Genomic DNA, 16,305 nt, shown 5'->3' on the forward strand with positions numbered 1-16,305 from the left:
ACCCTTCGCTTCATTTGTTTGCTTCTGCTGGGTTTTCGCGCACAGGGCCCCTCGGCATTGTTTGTGCTTTCAGTTTGCTCAGCCATTCAGCTCACACGCCATATTTTTGTGTTTGTGTAACACATTCATAAATAACATTACATGCCTGAGATTTCAGCAAATTAACAAACTAATTTTTTTTTTCCTTCCCTTCACGAACTAACACTTTGGGTTGTGGAATGTAGTCCTCAAAGTCATAAGGTAAAAAGAAAGAAAAGAAAAGAAACAAAAAACGAATCTCCTGTTGCATTTGAACTCCGGTTTTTGTAGCCGCATTTCAGCGGGGTGGGTTTGTTAATTTGGGGTGTTGGCGTGCTGCAGTGTTTGGGGACAGGAGGGGTAGCCTGACTTACCTCTGTCCTGCTGAAGGTTGCTGTTTCTCTCTGTCTTCCAGGTATTTCTTTGCAGTCCTGGCGATCCTGACCATCCTGGGTGTTCTCAATGGACTGGTTTTGCTTCCAGTTCTTTTGTCTTTCTTTGGACCATATCCCGAGGTCAGTAATTATGCCGGGCGCAGTGTCCAACCCACAGGTCACCTGAGCACGGGTCCTCTACTGTTAATTTAGATATTTAGATACAACTGCATTTGCAGATTGTCTACCTTTTCAGTAAACATCTAATAGCAATGGCCTTTCCCCTCTTCCATTGTGATAGCTTGGGGCGGGGGTGTAGGACTGGCCTTGTTTTAAGCCAGCTGATCAGTCACCGGCAGCTTAGGACCCTGTATAAATGAAGACCATCCACAAGGTGGATGTTGGGGCATAATGGCGGTAAAGGGTGCACATGTCACCTTTCCAGTGTCAAAAACCAGAGGGCAGTTATTCCCTTGCTGCAGTTGTGGGACCTGAATGTCCTCCATGTGGCAGAGAGGTGGGTGGGTCACAGGGCAGGGGACAGACACCCGCACGATGCTTTGAGCTCTGAGACCACACAGCAGTGGACAGACAGTCACACGTTTCATGTGGAATCCCCATAAACAGGTGTCTCCTGCCCACGGCCTAGACCGGCTACCCACCCCCTCCCCTGAGCCACCCCCGAGTGTGGTCCGGTTTGCGGTGCCTCCCAGTCACACGAACAACGGGTCTGATTCCTCCGACTCGGAGTACAGCTCTCAGACCACGGTGTCCGGCCTCAGTGAGGAGCTGCGGCAGTACGAGGCCCAGCAGGGCACCGGGGGTCGTCCCCACCGAGTGATCGTGGAAGCCACAGAAAACCCAGTCTTCGCCCGTTCCACCGTAAGTTGCTGCGGGAACCCTGTCTCCGAGGCCCCAAGCTCGTTCAAGCTGCGTTCCTCGGCCCACCCTGTGCTCCTAAGGATGGCCTTGCCCGCGCCCCAGGCCCAGAGCTCAGCTTCCAGAAGCCCAGGAAGGTTCCAAGACTCGTGTTGCTCCACCAAGGCCCCCTGCCATCCTGCCAGGAAATGGGTATTCCAGTCCCAGGCCAGAGCAGCCCTTCCATGAAAGAGAGAGGGGCCAACCCAATAACCTCGATTGTCCTGCCCTCGCCCCCCGTGACGATGCCTGCTGAGCTGCAGTGTGAATCTGGTTTTGTTCAGCAGGAGCCTAAAAATAGGTACAAGCTGAAGGACTTTGAAGTTGGTCACGGTCCTTTTGATTGATGTGGCCACTGTGTTGCTCCGTGCTTTGTATAGAGACCCAGAAACCAGACTCCTAACAAGCGGACAGAGCCGCCCTGCCCGAGAGAACTTTCTGCGATGGTGGATGTGCTCTCTCCCTGCTCTCCAGCATCGTAGCCGCTGGCCACACGTGACTGAGGGACACTTGAAATGTGGCTCGTGTAACCGAGGAAATGCACTTTGCATTTCTGTTCGTTTAAACTTAAATAACCACGTGTCTCTGATGGCTACCACACCCAGCAGTGCGGGGTGGACAGTCCTGCCCACGGCCCGTGCTGTGGCCGGCAGGGCTGGACGATACTTTGCAGTTTTTAGAAAAGAGGAGCCCAGGGCCTGGCTGGACTAAGCAGGGCGGGGTGGCGGGTGGGCTGGAGGAAGCAGCTGGGACGGCCTCCTGCCGGAGCCCTGCATTTATGAGCAGCCTGCACTTGTGTCCAGCCAGCTGTGTCAGGGCAAGCCTGGAAACAGGATCCCAGAGCGCGTCCCCTGCCATATCCCGGAGGGGCGTGAAGAGTTTCCCTCCCTCATAGGCAGAAGGTCCCCATTGGCTCCCTGGGGATGACGGTTGGGGGTCTGGAGGGAGCAGTGCCCAACCTGGGGTTGGCACCTGCCGCCTGTGTTGACCTGTCCTCTCCCTCTGCAGGTGGTCCATCCCGAATCAAGGCATCACCCACCCTCGAACCCTCGACAGCAGCCTCACCTGGACTCGGGCTCCCTGCCCCCCGGACAGCAAAGCCAGCAGACCCGCAGGGACCCTGCCAGAGAAGGCTTGCGGCCACCTCCCTACAGACCGCGCAGAGACGCTTTTGAAATTCCTACTGAAGGGCATTCTGGCCCTAGCAATAGGGACCGCTCCGGCCCCCGGGGGGCCCGTTCTCACAACCCTCGGAACCCAGCGTCCACAGCCTTGGGCAGCTCCGTTCCCGGCTACTGCCAGCCCATCACCACTGTGACGGCTTCTGCTTCCGTGACTGTTGCCGTGCATCCCCCGCCCGTACCTGGGTCTGGGCCTGGGCGGAACCCCCGAGGGGGTCTCTGCCCAGGCTACGAGGGCTACCCCGAGACTGACCCTGGGCTGTTCGAGGACCCCCACGTGCCTTTTCACGTCCGGTGCGAGAGGAGGGACTCGAAGGTGGAAGTCATTGAGCTGCAGGACGTGGAATGTGAGGAGAGGCCCTGGGGAGGCAGCTCCAACTGAGGTGCGTGCTGCCAACACAGGTGGCTGGGCCTTGCACACTGGCCATGGGCCTGGGGTGCAGAGAAGCACCTAGATTCTCAGGCTGTCTCTTCCGGGGGCCCCTGGCCATTGGCATATCCCGAGCTGGACCCCAGGGACCTGTCGACCCCAAGGCAAGGCCAGTGTGTACAAGTTTGTCGTCTCCGGGGAGAGAGTCCAGTTCTACCCTGGGTCCTTCCCCAAACCTGTTAAGGATGAGCACAGCTCGACAAGGGCCCTGAAGCCGCCTTCTACCTGTTTGCCAGTGGGTATTACGGTGCCCTAGCAGGTGCTCAGTGGCCCGAGCTTAGATGGGGTCCCATCACAATGCCAAATTTTCATGGGAGGTGCGTTTAATGTCCTGATACACCCATCCTTAATCATCTGGGCAGACCGTCCTCTGTGTGCCGTGGATACCCAGCTCCATGAGCGGTCACAGAGCAAACGTCCCTGTGTTCTGCCACTGGATGAAGGAAGGATGGGGACCAGCCCCGGCCCCCTGTGCCCCTTCCCCAGCCGCTCGCTGTCCCATAACCCTCTGTATGCAGCCACCTGTTACCCACCTTGACAGCCCTTTTTGGTTTTCTTTTAAAGGGTGATTAAAATCTGAAGCAAAGAGGCCAAAGATTGGACCCCCGCCCCCGCCCCTTTCCAGAACTGCCTGAAGAGAGCTGCTTGGAGTCATGGAGACGCGCCCCACCGGGAGAGCAGCTCGCCATTACTGTAACCCACTGTATTATTTTGTTAAATATTTCTATAAATATTTAAGAGGTGTACACATGTGTAATATAGAGGGAATGGTGTAAAGTAATGTGGCCTGGGGCTTCCCCGCTCCTGCCCCGCGGTGGGGGGCTTCGGGGCCCCTCCCTTTCTGTACATTGGTCTCCGTGCCACAACCAAGCTTAATTTAGTCTTAAATGTTCAGCATATGTTGCTGCTGCTTAAATATTGTATAATTTACCTGTATAATTCTATGCAAATATTGCTTATGTAATAGGATTATTTTGTAAAGGTTCCTGTTTTAAAATATTTTAAATTTGCATATCACGACCCTGTGGTAGTATGGAATGTTACTGTTAACTTTCAAACACGCTATGCGTGATAATTTTTGTTGTTGTTTAATGAGCAGATATGAAGAAAGCATGTTAATCTTGGTGGCTTCTCTAGGGGTAGTTGTATGCGGTTCTCTGTTTGGTCATGTGTGTGAACACGTGTGTGATTTCCCAATGTACTGCACTGTGATTTTGGGGTTTTTTGTCTGTTTCTAACGCTGTCTGTAATGCTTAGTGGGCTCTGCCCAGTCAGGCTGGAGGGGTCATGCTGTCGTTGTGGCTCTGTGTTGGTGGAGGGCTGGCCTTGAGCTTCGCCGCACTCTCCAGGGATGGTCCAGGAGAAGCCGGGCTCTCTTACCATCACGTTGCCCTCCAGATGCCCCACCTTGTGCTTCAGAGGGAGTAAGTGCCTTCACCTTGATCCTGGTGATGGACGCTGGAACCTCAGGGTGTAGACCCAATGCTCTCCCTTGGTCAGGAGTGAGGAAGCAGGCCTCATGGTGGGTCCTTGCCGAGCCTCCATGAACTCTAGAAAAGCATGTAGCACTGTGCCGTCTCGTGATCAGCACACACCGCACATGTACACACACACACAGTCCCCCCATGGCCCTGGTACAGGTAGAAAATCTGTTGGGTTTCTTCTGCCCACAGTAAACCCAGAGGTGACACTTTGAGTCCCTATGATTTAAATTAACATTGTGATTAAGTTTACAGTCCCCCTCTTTCTAAAATGGAACAGCTGTCTGGGGCTTCCTGGGTCTTCTGTAAAACTAAACAGTGAGCGTCCCATCTGGTGACAAGAGCCGGAAGTCCTGTGGGGTGGGGGCTAGGCTTCCTAAACCAGTCAGAACGTGGTCTCCCTCTGCTCTGTGGTCACTGTCTTTTCGGTGTGACGTTTACTGAAGAGCAGGAAGGTGTGATCGCACACCTGGTAACATGGGACTGAGGGGACCTGCAGGTGTGGACGGAGGCAGGTTACCCCCTGGACGCTATTCTTGAAAGGTCTGCGTCTGTGTGAACTCCATTCTCAGGCTCAGGGGTCTGGGCTTCCTTTTGCCCCTATAGCCAGAGACCAGCATGAGTCAGGGAAAGGGCTCCCTGCAAACCAACACAGTCACTTGTCTCTAAGGAGAGGACCAAGTGCCCGCATGGCTGAAGCCTTAGTTACTGTGGGGGTAACTCAGTGACAGCTCCCATTATCCCCCGTTTCACATGGAAAACCTTCAGAGAAAGGCAACAGGCCCCGGGGCACAGCATCACAGTGACCTCAGACCCTGGAACTTGCCACAAAACTGTAAGGTACTAATAGGAAGCCACCAGGGCCCAGCCACCCCCTGCACTTGTGGGTGCCTGTTCGTCAGCCATGCTGTCTGCCCTCCTGGCACCGGCTCTGCCAGAAAATTCCACCCCTACGCTCTGGTGCGCTTCTCCCTCCTCTCCCGATCCCGGCTTGTGTGGAGCAGGTGAACCGAGCAGCACTGGGTTTCTGTACAACATAGGACTTTCTCCAGGGGTCACACTGGCCACAGCAGGACTCAGGGCTGGCAGGAAGCGAATTTCTCTCTCTCTCTTTCTCTCTCTCTCTCTCTTTCTCTCTCTCCTTCTTGTCTGTCTTGTTTGTTCATTTGGATGTTTTAATTTTTTTTTTAAAAGAAAATCTTTGCTGATATTTATAATTTTGTATCATAAGAATGTTTTCCTACAGTGTTTGTCATGCCAGTTTATAACAAAAAAAAAATGCAGGGATTTTATTTCTATTGGAAACACTATTACAGCTATGTTTTACTTTTGAACAGAATTTTTATTTGTATAGAGTGCTTACTAATGTTAAATAGTTCAGAGTATATAACATTTACATTAAGGACTCATGGTAGGTTTTAGTGTAAGGAGTTTAAAGGAAATTAATATTCAAACTGGGTCTCGTTGTCTGCCGATTTGGGGCGGAAATGAGTTTGTGTCATTTCAATTACAAAGATAAAAGTATGCCATATAATTTATTTATATGAAAATTTATTTTTGTAGTGTACATAGTAGTCATCGAGTCTTTTGACAGAAGTATATTTTTAAAGAATTTATATGTGATGAATCCAAGATGTCTGGAATTTTGCTGAGACATGAGTGGGGACACTTTTCATTGTAAATTACGGCCAGGCAAAAGAAAATGTTTTAACAGTGTTAAGAGAGTGAGGGTGAGTGGATTTTCCCGCGATCGTGACACACGTGTTAGTTATCCTTGTGACCTAGGTGGTTCTCACCTCGGAAGGTGAAAATGTACAAACTCTCTAAATATTAATGTTCAAACACTGATAGAAATTCTAACATGAATAAAAAATAATATAACTCGTTGGTTATGTCTTTGTTTAGAGAATGTTTTCTTTCCCTGAAACACTTCACCAAGCAGTCGGTGTCTGGGGCCCTCCTGGATTATGGTGGCTCCGTCTTGCTAGCCTCCTCAGATACTCATTTTTTGTTCCACGTCGTGGGGACAGTGCTGCTTTTATCCTCTGACACCAACAAAGTTGCTAAATGACCCTTCCGAAGAATCATCCCTTCTGTGTCATACCTCAGACCAGTCCAGCTGGTAACGTGGGACTGGGGGGACCTGGTGCCGAGTATCTTCTCTTGAGTGCTTATTGACAGGTTTGCATCAGAGGCAAGGTGGGGGGATAGGGCCAGAAGTGCCTCCCACTGCCCAGCTGGACCCAGGGAATGGCCGGGAAGAACACAAGGCCCAAACTGCTCTGGCCTGTACTGAGGCTGGAGGGAGGGGCCAGCCTATAGCCCCCAGAGCTGCCTGTCATTTGTGCACAGATTGTCAGCAGATAGCCATGTCCAGTTAGGTCCCCGTGGCCATGGCTGCTCTCACGCCATGACGGCAGGACCCGGCTGCCTGGCCTCCAGACCCTCTGAGGCCCTGAAGAAGCAGCTTGCCAGTCCATCTTAGGGCAAGGTGGCGTAGGCCAGGCTGCTCCAGTGTGGTCCATGAATCAGCACGCCTTGGAAGCTTGCAGAAAAGCCAAAATCTCCAAGCCACCCCAGACCTACTAAATTCAGAGTCTCTGGGAGTGAGGCCCAGTCTGCGATTTAACAAGCAGTCCCAGGGGTTCTGATGCTCCAGCAGAGGCCATCCCTAAATTCCTTCCAGCCTCGCGAGGCCACGGGTCTCTAATTTGACTCAGGCTCCACGGCCAACGCAGGCCAGATTCTGGAAACAACAGAGATCCTGACTCCTCTGTGTGGTCTCTCCACAAAAACACATGTTCCTCTGTGGGAAAGAGTCGGGACCTGTGAACTCTGCGTTTGTGGCTGGGAGTCCGGGGAGGGCGATTCCCTTTTTAGAGCTCTGCCGCAGCTGGGAGGAAAGACCTCAGGAGAGGGCTGCGGGCTCCCCACCTCACAGGCAGGGCTAGGAGGTCCACCCGGCCAGGCCCTGCTCTGCCCTTCCTGCCAGAGGGCTTCCCGACGTCCAGCTGGCCAGCTCTGACACGGCCAGTCACTTGAAACCGCAGGAGCCTGTGTCCTCGGTAAGGGCATGAATGTCCCTGCTGATTGTGCAGGTGGGGAGCACGAGGCTAAGGGAGGATAGGGGCAGCCTCACCCAGAGATGCCACATGGGTTCCCCTCTGGGCACCTCCTCTGGACCTCTTGGCCCTGATTCCCCTTCTCTAAGGTGACAAGGGCCCTCGAACAGAAGCATGAGGGTTGCTGAGGGTAGATTTTATACTTGCACTCCTCTGTGGAAGCATTTGAGGTCATCATAGCAAACCACCCGAGGAATCAGGTTTGGCTGACAAAAGGTCCTTGAAGGACCGTTTACCTGGGGAAAAAATAGCAATAAATTGTTTTGTCTTAGATTCCTCTTCCTACCTCCTGATGTAATTGTCGACCTCTTCTGGAGCCCCTGAGGGGTGAATTCACACATAATGCTGACTTGGTTCATCAGAATCACGGGGTCATGTACTCCCAGAATTTGAGTATGGAAAATACCGATTGCATTCATTGGAATTGCATTCATTGAATGGGGAGAAGGTTTCTTTGAGATGTGCTTTATGTCATCAAGATGATCAATCACCTGTCACCATCAGTTTTATATGAATTTTTAAAAAGATATTTTTAAAAAGGTTTTTTAGTTGTATATAGACCCAATGCCTTTACTTTATTTTTTTTAAATTTATTTATTTTTATGGGGTGCTGAGGATTCCTCCCAGTGCCTCCCATGTGCTAGGCAAGCCCTCTACCACTGAGCTACAACCCCAGCCCAGTTTTATATTTTGTATAAGTGTGACATATAGCTAATTTAGTAAGATAGCTAATTTAGTAATGGAAGAACTGAGTCTTTAATCATGTTGGCCTGGGGAAAGTTTTTAATTGGATTTGAGTTCTAAGATCTGCCATATTCAGCCAGGACCTAGGTAAATCAAGGCCCCATTTTTCGGGCAAGACAGACATTCGTCCCAACTCTGGGCAAGCTGCCTACAGCCCCGTTCCAGGCTGGTTGATGTGAAGGCAGGTGTTTTGTTTTGGTAACTAGTAACTGACCTCCCAAAAGGAGAAGTGGAAATGGGTCTCTTAATCACCTGAAAAATATATTTGCCAAGTTTTAATTACTTTTAATGAAGGCTGCACACAATGAGAACATGCCGCACCCATGAACCGGATTCGTTCCCGTTGCCCGGATAGAGGGTGAGTGGGGCCCCATTCTCTGTGTACGTTTCCTGCCAGGAAATTACAACAGTTGCCATCACAGGGACCTTGAAGGAATACTCAGGCCTGTTAGGAATATGGTGGAACTCAAGGAAACAGAGAAGCCAGGCACGGGGGCACACACCTGTCATCCCAGTGGCTTCAGAGGCTGAGACAGGAGGATAGAGAGTTCCAAGCCAGCCTCAGTAAAAGCGAGGCACTAAGCAATTCAGTGAGACCCTGTCTCTAAATAAAATACAAAATAGGGCTGGGGATGTGGCTCAGTGGTCAAGTGCCCCTGAGTCCAATCCCCAGTACCAAAAAATAAAAATTAAAAAATGTGAACAGTACAGATGACCCAAATCATGCTTTCTACCTGGCAGGTTAGTTTTTATTATGATTGATTCTTGCCTTCTCTGTAGGATGCTGTTTCCCAGGGCAAAGGGAACAAGGTCCTTTGGCTGAAACGCCAGGTAGAGACGGTACATGAGACTGAGTCAGAGCTCAGCAAGTGGCAACCTCCCCGGGGAGAGGCCACCACAGCCCTGGGCCCCTTCCATTTTCCTGGAGAGCGTTATCTTGATCTATCTGCCTCCTATCCACAGGACTTGTGCTTAAGGGTCCAGGAGTGTGATGTAAGTCACCAACAAGAAAGTCAAATAAGTTGTCCCTAAGAAAGCAAGCACAGGGAATACCTCTATCAGCAGCACCGTCTCCATATACAACTGTTTGGATCCTCGTGGAAAGGGGTGGTGGTGGGTAATAACCTGTTTTATTTTTATAAAGGAAAAACACCCATGTGGACGGGGGTGGAGAGGACGAGCGAGTTCTGGCTGGCGAGTTATTATATAATAATGAGGATTGCAGCATTAAGCCCGAGTCAAGTTGCCAAAAGCATCATCTTTGTAATTACAGAGTTCAGTCAACAGCAGTGGTAGGTGGACTCGGGTGGGAGCCTCTCGCAGCCGGGGAGGAGCCCGACAGGGCAGGAATGGAGAAAGCAGAGGCCCTCTGCAGTGGAGGAGGAACGACACCCCAGCAGGGTCCCGGTCAGAAGAAAGGCTGGTACCGTGCAGGGGACTGGCTCACCCCCAAACCAAAGAAGGCCACTGGCGGAGGGACAGCCATGGGAAAGAGCAGAATGGTGTCCAGATGGCCGAAGACCTTCTCCTTCACCAAACCCAGGGCTGCGGGAGCCATCGGCCATGCTTCCTCCTTGAACCCTTACCCACGCTCCTGCCTTGACATCAGGGGAGGCCCCCGCCTTGCACGGTCATCAGGAACCATGAAAGTTGGTCATGAGTCTTGGGAAGTGAAAGCTGTGAGAGATCTCTGCTGTCTTGTGACCCAGAGAAGTGACAGGATGTGCTCAGCATCCGTCAACGCCCTCAGCCACCGAGTCAGCCCAGGACCTGGGTCTGGAGCTGTGGATGTTCTTATTCTCTCTTATCATCCTCAACCCCACCCCCACCCCCACCACTTGTTTTATGCGTTAGTTTCCAAGGCAGGGTGGCTGCTCTCTGCACGGCCACGACAGCTTCTCAGCCTGTCACACGCACCCTCGTGTGGGCACCGTGTATGTCGGTGCTGAAGGCCAACGGCAGCCACAGGGGAAGCAATTAGCAAACCTCTGGATTCTCCTTCTGATTACACCTAAATTCCAAGAGCTAATTGGCTGAAATGTTCCTCCTTAATGAGAAGCGATTAATATGTGAAACTAGGTTTGCATTTCACAAGAGAGCTTGCACTTCACGATTGAGATCTCGTCGCTCATGCGCTAATGGTGTCTAATGGTCTGTGATCATAAGGCACACACAACTCAGGTGGGGTTTTCAGAGTGCGAGGAACGAAGGATGTCTGGCTTTAGGAACTCGTCTTGCACTGCGAGAGCAAAGCCAGTACCTTTCTTGGGCTGGGAAAGCACAAGTGCACATCCCAAGCTGCCTGACACACCCACATGCCCAAGAAGTCTTGACCTGTCACCTTTGGCTCCTTCTGCATGTCCTACTACCTACAATCCTCCCTCCATGTCCCTCAGATACCCAAGTCCCTTCTATAAAATGGCACAGCACCTGCACAAAACCTATGCACATCTTCCCATCCACTGCAATTGTCCCTAGATTACTTATAATGCCCAATGCAATACAAAAGCTATGTAAATCATCGTTATATTGTATTGTTCAGGAAATAATGACAAAAAAATTCTGTACTTGTTCAGGACACATTCTGTGGATTAAACCCAGGGTTGCTTAACCACTCAGCCACATCCCCAGCCCTTTTTTTGTATTTTATTTACAGATAGCATCTCACCGAGGTGCTTAGGGCCTCAGTAAGTTGCTGAGGCTGGCTTTGAACTCACGATCCTCCTGCCTCAGCCTCCCAAGCCGCTGGGATGACAGGTGTGCTCCACTGCGCCTGGCACATGCAATCTTTTTGCCCAAATATTTTCAACCTGAAGAACCAGGTGTTCCCTCATTCCCTTTCTCCCAAGGCTGGGCCTCTCTCTTCCTCCATCAAGTCACCCCCAACATGATGCAAGCAGAAACCCATGCATAATAAAATGCGATGGTCAAGCCCCATTCTGGGCAGCAGTGGTAACAGTACTGTGGTCCCATTTCTTGCTCAGCATGTGCTGGCCATAGGTCATCTCCCTGAGGGAACCTGATAAACCACACACCTGCAGAGACTCAGGACGAGCAGGAGCCAGCAGGAACAGGCAGGAGGAGACAGCAAAGACCAAGAGTGGCAGAGGCAGGGCCGTGAAGAAGAGGAAAAATCAGGTGGGCAAGAAGGGATCTGGGAGGTAAAGTCAGAAGTCTCCTAGGGAAAGGCCGAATCGGAGTGTGAAGGAGGCCTCAGCAGAGGTGAGGCCTTGACAGAAATTCCCCAGCACACGCCGGGGTCCTTTTGGGAAGATGGTGGTGGTCGGAAACTTCAGTGGGGAGAAGAGGATGAAAAAGCAGCACCTTCATTTTCTGTGTTTTGCTTCTGGTTTCGTTTGTGCTTTTATTCACCATCCTGTGCTTCTTATTTTCTAAATTCATAGTGTGAACAATGTATTTAGAGGGTCAGCGAATTGCAGTCCACAGGCCAAATCCAGACAGACCGGCCCTTGTATTTGTCAACAGGTTGCATGAGTGCAGACACACCTGCTCATCTGGGTGTCCTCTGGGGCTGCTGTTGTGCTACCATGGCAGAGCCGAGAAGCTGTGACAGAAGCCATGTGGCCTACAAAGCCCCCAGCATTTCCCCGAGGTTACTCTACAGAAAGTTTGCAGCCCTGCCTCCAGGCCCAGGGGTGCTCTCCTTCAGGCACTGTGGAGGCATCTCGGTCCTCACACACAAGGCCTGTTCTGCCTCCATCTGCAAAGTGTATCTCCCAGTTAGTCACCTGGGTCGTGCCCTCATTGAACCCAGATCTGCGTTAAATGTCAGCTTCTCAGAGGACCCTGCTGACTTACAGTTTAAAATTGCAAATCCAACTGCTACCTTGACCCACACAGCCTATCTTCCTTTTCTATTTAGTTCTCTCCAAAGCATCTGGTATTACCTATGGTATCACCTAACACCCTCTGCATTTGGCCACCTTCACCGTTTATGGTCTTTCTTACTCTTCTAGAAGGATGTCAATCTTCAAAGGGATGGATTTTTTTTTTCTTTTTACTACCCTATTCTGAAAGTGCTACTGATGGGAAGTGTGTTAGTCAATTTTTTTCACTGAGACCAAAATATCTGACAGAACAACTTAGGGGAGGAAGAGTTTGAGTTTGGTCCATGGTGGGCCGATTCCTTTACTCTGGGCCCAAAGTGAGGCAGAACATCATGGCGGCAAGACCAGAGTGGATACATTCCGAGAGCCCCTGAAAACATTAACAGATGGGCACAGATCCATTCATGAAATCCAGGAAGCAGAGACAGAGAGGAAAGGGCTTCAAGGGAGATGTACCCCTCCAGAACTCCCCCAGTGACCCACTTCCTCCAGCCACACCTACCTGCCTTTAGTTAGCACCGGTCAGTCCATTCATACTAGGATGCACTGAGTGGGTCTCAGCTCTCACAATCCAGTCATGTCACCTCTGCATATTTCTACATCAACACAGGCATTCTGGCGGGGAACACCTCACATCCAACCAGTAACAGGAAGCCTCCATGACTACTGGTGGCTTCTGTGGTCACTCATGCAGCAGCTGCCCATGCAGCTGAGTGCCCCCTGAGATCCAGGCAGCGTGCTAGTCCCATGTCAGATGAAAAGAGCTACAATGTCCCCAGCAGGAAGAACTGTAAAGCCAACCTCTCTCTGTCTGTATCTATGTTATATATAAATGATAAAAAGTAAGAATGTGTGCATTTGTGTGAGTTTTTTCTTCTTTATTATGAAAAAAACTTTAAGCCCACAAACCTAGAGTAGAATAATGACCACTCAAGTCCTCCTCTGAGTTGTGACCCTTCACGTTTTCCTAATTTCATTTCGTTGGTCCTCCTCTAATTTCTGGTTGTTTGCTGGAATATTTTAATGTCCATCCCAGGCATCATGTCACATCACCTGCCCACACTCTGGTGCTGTGGGGTCTCCCATGTCATAGGTGGACACGTTCCGAGAGCCCATGAAAATATGAACAGTACTGAACATGATGAAATGGGACAAGTATATAAATAGACTACCAAAAAAGTGATTTAAAAGTTGTGTGATGTTGATTTCTGGGCTTTTCCATGTACTATTTTCTGCTCATGGTTCACCAGGAGTAACAGCAGTAGCAGAAAATGAGACTGTAGGTAAGGGGGCTACCGTCCGTACCTCTGAGAGGGGTTTCTTAAACACCTAGGCACCCTGTTGATAGTACATCAAACAAAATGGCAATTCCTTCCTATCACACGGTATCTAATTCATACTCAGGTCCCCCTCAGTGGTCCCAAAGATGTCTTTGCATGTTTGCTTTTATTTCACTCTATTTTTCAAAGCAAATAGTTCTGTCATGAACATATTTTGCTTCATTTTGAAGCAAAAAAGTAATAAAATCATTTTATATAGATCTTAAAGAATGGGTTAGGTATATTAAGGTAAAGGTTCAATTAACTATTATAGAATACAATGTATCATTTCAAAAAGGGGGGAAAGTGAAGCAAAATACGGCTCAAAGGAATAAATCGATCAGGCAAATGAAGGAGATGGCATTTGAATTTGGCCTTGAAGGGCGGGATCCCAGAAGGTGAGATTATAGGAAGGACACGGTCGGTTGAAGGAAGAGCCTGATCTAAGTCCCAGGGTGAGCCGTGAGGGGCTATTTTGCAGGAGCGGATGCCACCCAGGGGCTGTGGTTCTCAGAGTGGGATCTGGGGCTGGCAGCTTTAGGGTCAACTGAGAAATTGCCAGAAATGCAAACTCGCAGGCCCCGCCCCATCCCCATAGAGCTGGGATCTCCTGGTTTGCAGGCCAGGAACCCGTGCTGTAACGAGCCCTCTGAGAGGGTCCTAAGCTCCAAGAAGTTAAGTAGTGCCACATGTGGGATGCATGGGCACCTTGAATGCCAGGTGAAAGTCAGTGCCCTTTATCTGTCTGCAGAACAGTGAAGCCTCAGGGGACTGTTGAACAGATAGACCCCTGTTGTCCTGTGTTCCCGAGCTCTGAAGGAGGGATCAAAGGTGCAGGAAGAACCCGAACACAGGAGGGTCACTGGAAGCTCTTCAGGAGTTGCAAAATGGAGCCAGAGGCGAACTCTTCTTTCCATCAACATGTTTCCCAACATGCATCACTGTTCAGGTCCCCGAACCTAATTTTCTTCTAGAAAAACCATCCCTTTCCCCATCCTCAGGATATTTGTTTGGGGTAGAGCTACCTTCATCCCAGGGCTGACTCCGGGGTGGCTCATGTTCCTTGGATTGTCCAATAAGAGCATCGAATTCTTCCAACCACAGTGATTGGTTCAAGGGTGGAGCAGGAGCCAATCAGAACCCGTAAGCCTTTGTCTGAAACTTAGCAGAGGTGCAATTTGCCATCATCTTGTACATCTAGGGTAGAAAACTAGGAGCTAACACAGCAGAAAGAAGAAAGAAAGAAGAAGAGGGAGAAATCAAGCCTGTGTACATCATTTGAGTGCTGGACCAAGCTGGACCTAATGCTCAATCTATTCCTGAAAGTGTCAGTCCTCGGAGGCCTTTGTGGTCAGGCCTTTTGAAAATTCATTCAGTTTTTTGTTTCCTTTTCCTTTTGTCTTCATTGGCCTAAGCTCAGCCACAGCACTGGACCTGATGAGGAGAGTCATAGAATTAGGACCATTGGCAGCTTTGGACTGTCCCTGAGAAGAGAGGAGATTGGGGAAGTCAAAGGTGTTGGACTTTTGGCTTCTCCCATGAGAAACAGATTCTGGGAAAGAGACTGAGGTGCAGAAGTTTACTGGGGACAGTTGCCAGGGTCAATACCCAGGAGAAAACAAGGGCACTGCCAGGGCATTGAACTGACAGGCCACGGATCCCATGCGGAGGGTGAAGACGCCTGGCAGAGTTGGCTCCATCAGGGCAGGGAGAGCAGAGCTTCTGTCTCACATGGACTGTCCCTGGATGCAGGTGGCCTCCAGGAGACAAGATACTGGACCAGGTATCTCTCTTCCATTAAGTACAGCTCCAAAGATGGCTCCAATAAGCCACAGCCGCCAACCCCCACCCCCCGCAGCTGGGGAGAGGGGCCCCGAGTTAGGGTGTGGCTAGAGCAGCACAGCTCTCCCACAGCTGGGGTCCCAGCCTGCTGAGCAGCTGGGAGGACCCAGGCCTGCAGTGGAAAGGAGAGAGTGGGGAGAAGGAGACAGAATCAGGGAGAAGACGCATTTGATCTTGAACCTTGGCATTGAAACACTTGAGAAAATACTTAGAGAGTTCCAGAAAGACGGGGATCTGGAAACCACCCAAACAGAGGCCGCAGCTGATGAGCTCCTGCAAGAGAGAGGGTGACAAGGAGCATGGGACAGGGAGCAGCCATGGACACAGTTGAGGGCTGCAGGACCAGGCAGGGTTGCAATAGATGACAATTTGAATAGCAAGACTGACCCGACTGCTGAAGGTGAATGCTGTTCTGTGTTCTTAACTGAAATAAAATTATTTCTGGAGAGGGGCCTTCAAGTGACAGTCAGGGGGTCTGGTGGGGGTAATCAGTTGATGGGTGGTTCAATTAGGGGAAGAGTCTAGAATCTGGGCATAAGACAGATCCATTTGAAGAACATGGATTTGGTGACTAAAACGTAAGCCACCCAACAGTGTGTAACCCCACTCTGTTTCTATTCTTTTAACAGCTTTATTGGAGTATAATTCACATACCGTACCATCCTCCCATTGATGGTATAAAATTTGGTGAGTTTTCTGAATTTTTCCACATATTTTAATTTTTGATCACATCATAGTAATTACACATATTTATGGCACAGTGTGACATTTAGATACTTGTCCACACGGTGATGATCAAATCCCGACTTGATTAGCGTATCTATCACATCAGATGTGCAACATGTCTGTGTTGGGAGCATGCAAAATCCACTCAACCAGCTATTTTGAAAGTTCAACTAATTGTTGCACCCAGAGTTATGGTGCCATGCTATCAAACATTAGAAGTTCTTCCTCTTATTCACCCACATCTCTGTACTCATTAACCATCCTAGGCCTATTTCTCCTCCCCCAAGCCCCACTCTGGTTAA

At 50.2% G+C, this 16,305-nt stretch overlaps 1 protein-coding gene across 1 annotated transcript in view; it reads left to right on the forward strand.

Annotated features, from left to right (window-relative positions):
* Ptch1 (patched 1) overlaps positions 1-3,652 on the forward strand; it is a 53,626-nt gene extending 49,974 nt beyond the window's left edge. Inside the window, exons 20-23 of the mRNA XM_015503972.2 lie at positions 434-533; positions 1,020-1,274; positions 2,319-2,874; positions 3,486-3,652. Of these exons, the coding sequence (XP_015359458.1) occupies positions 434-533; positions 1,020-1,274; positions 2,319-2,873 (910 nt within the window). The 3' untranslated portion in view covers position 2,874; positions 3,486-3,652. The remainder of the gene's footprint in view (positions 1-433; positions 534-1,019; positions 1,275-2,318; positions 2,875-3,485) is intronic.
* The last annotated feature ends 12,653 nt before the right edge of the window (positions 3,653-16,305 follow it).

Source organism: Marmota marmota, unplaced genomic scaffold (genome assembly GCF_001458135.2).
Source record: "Marmota marmota marmota unplaced genomic scaffold, marMar, whole genome shotgun sequence".
NCBI classification, from domain to species: Eukaryota; Metazoa; Chordata; class Mammalia; order Rodentia; family Sciuridae; genus Marmota; species Marmota marmota.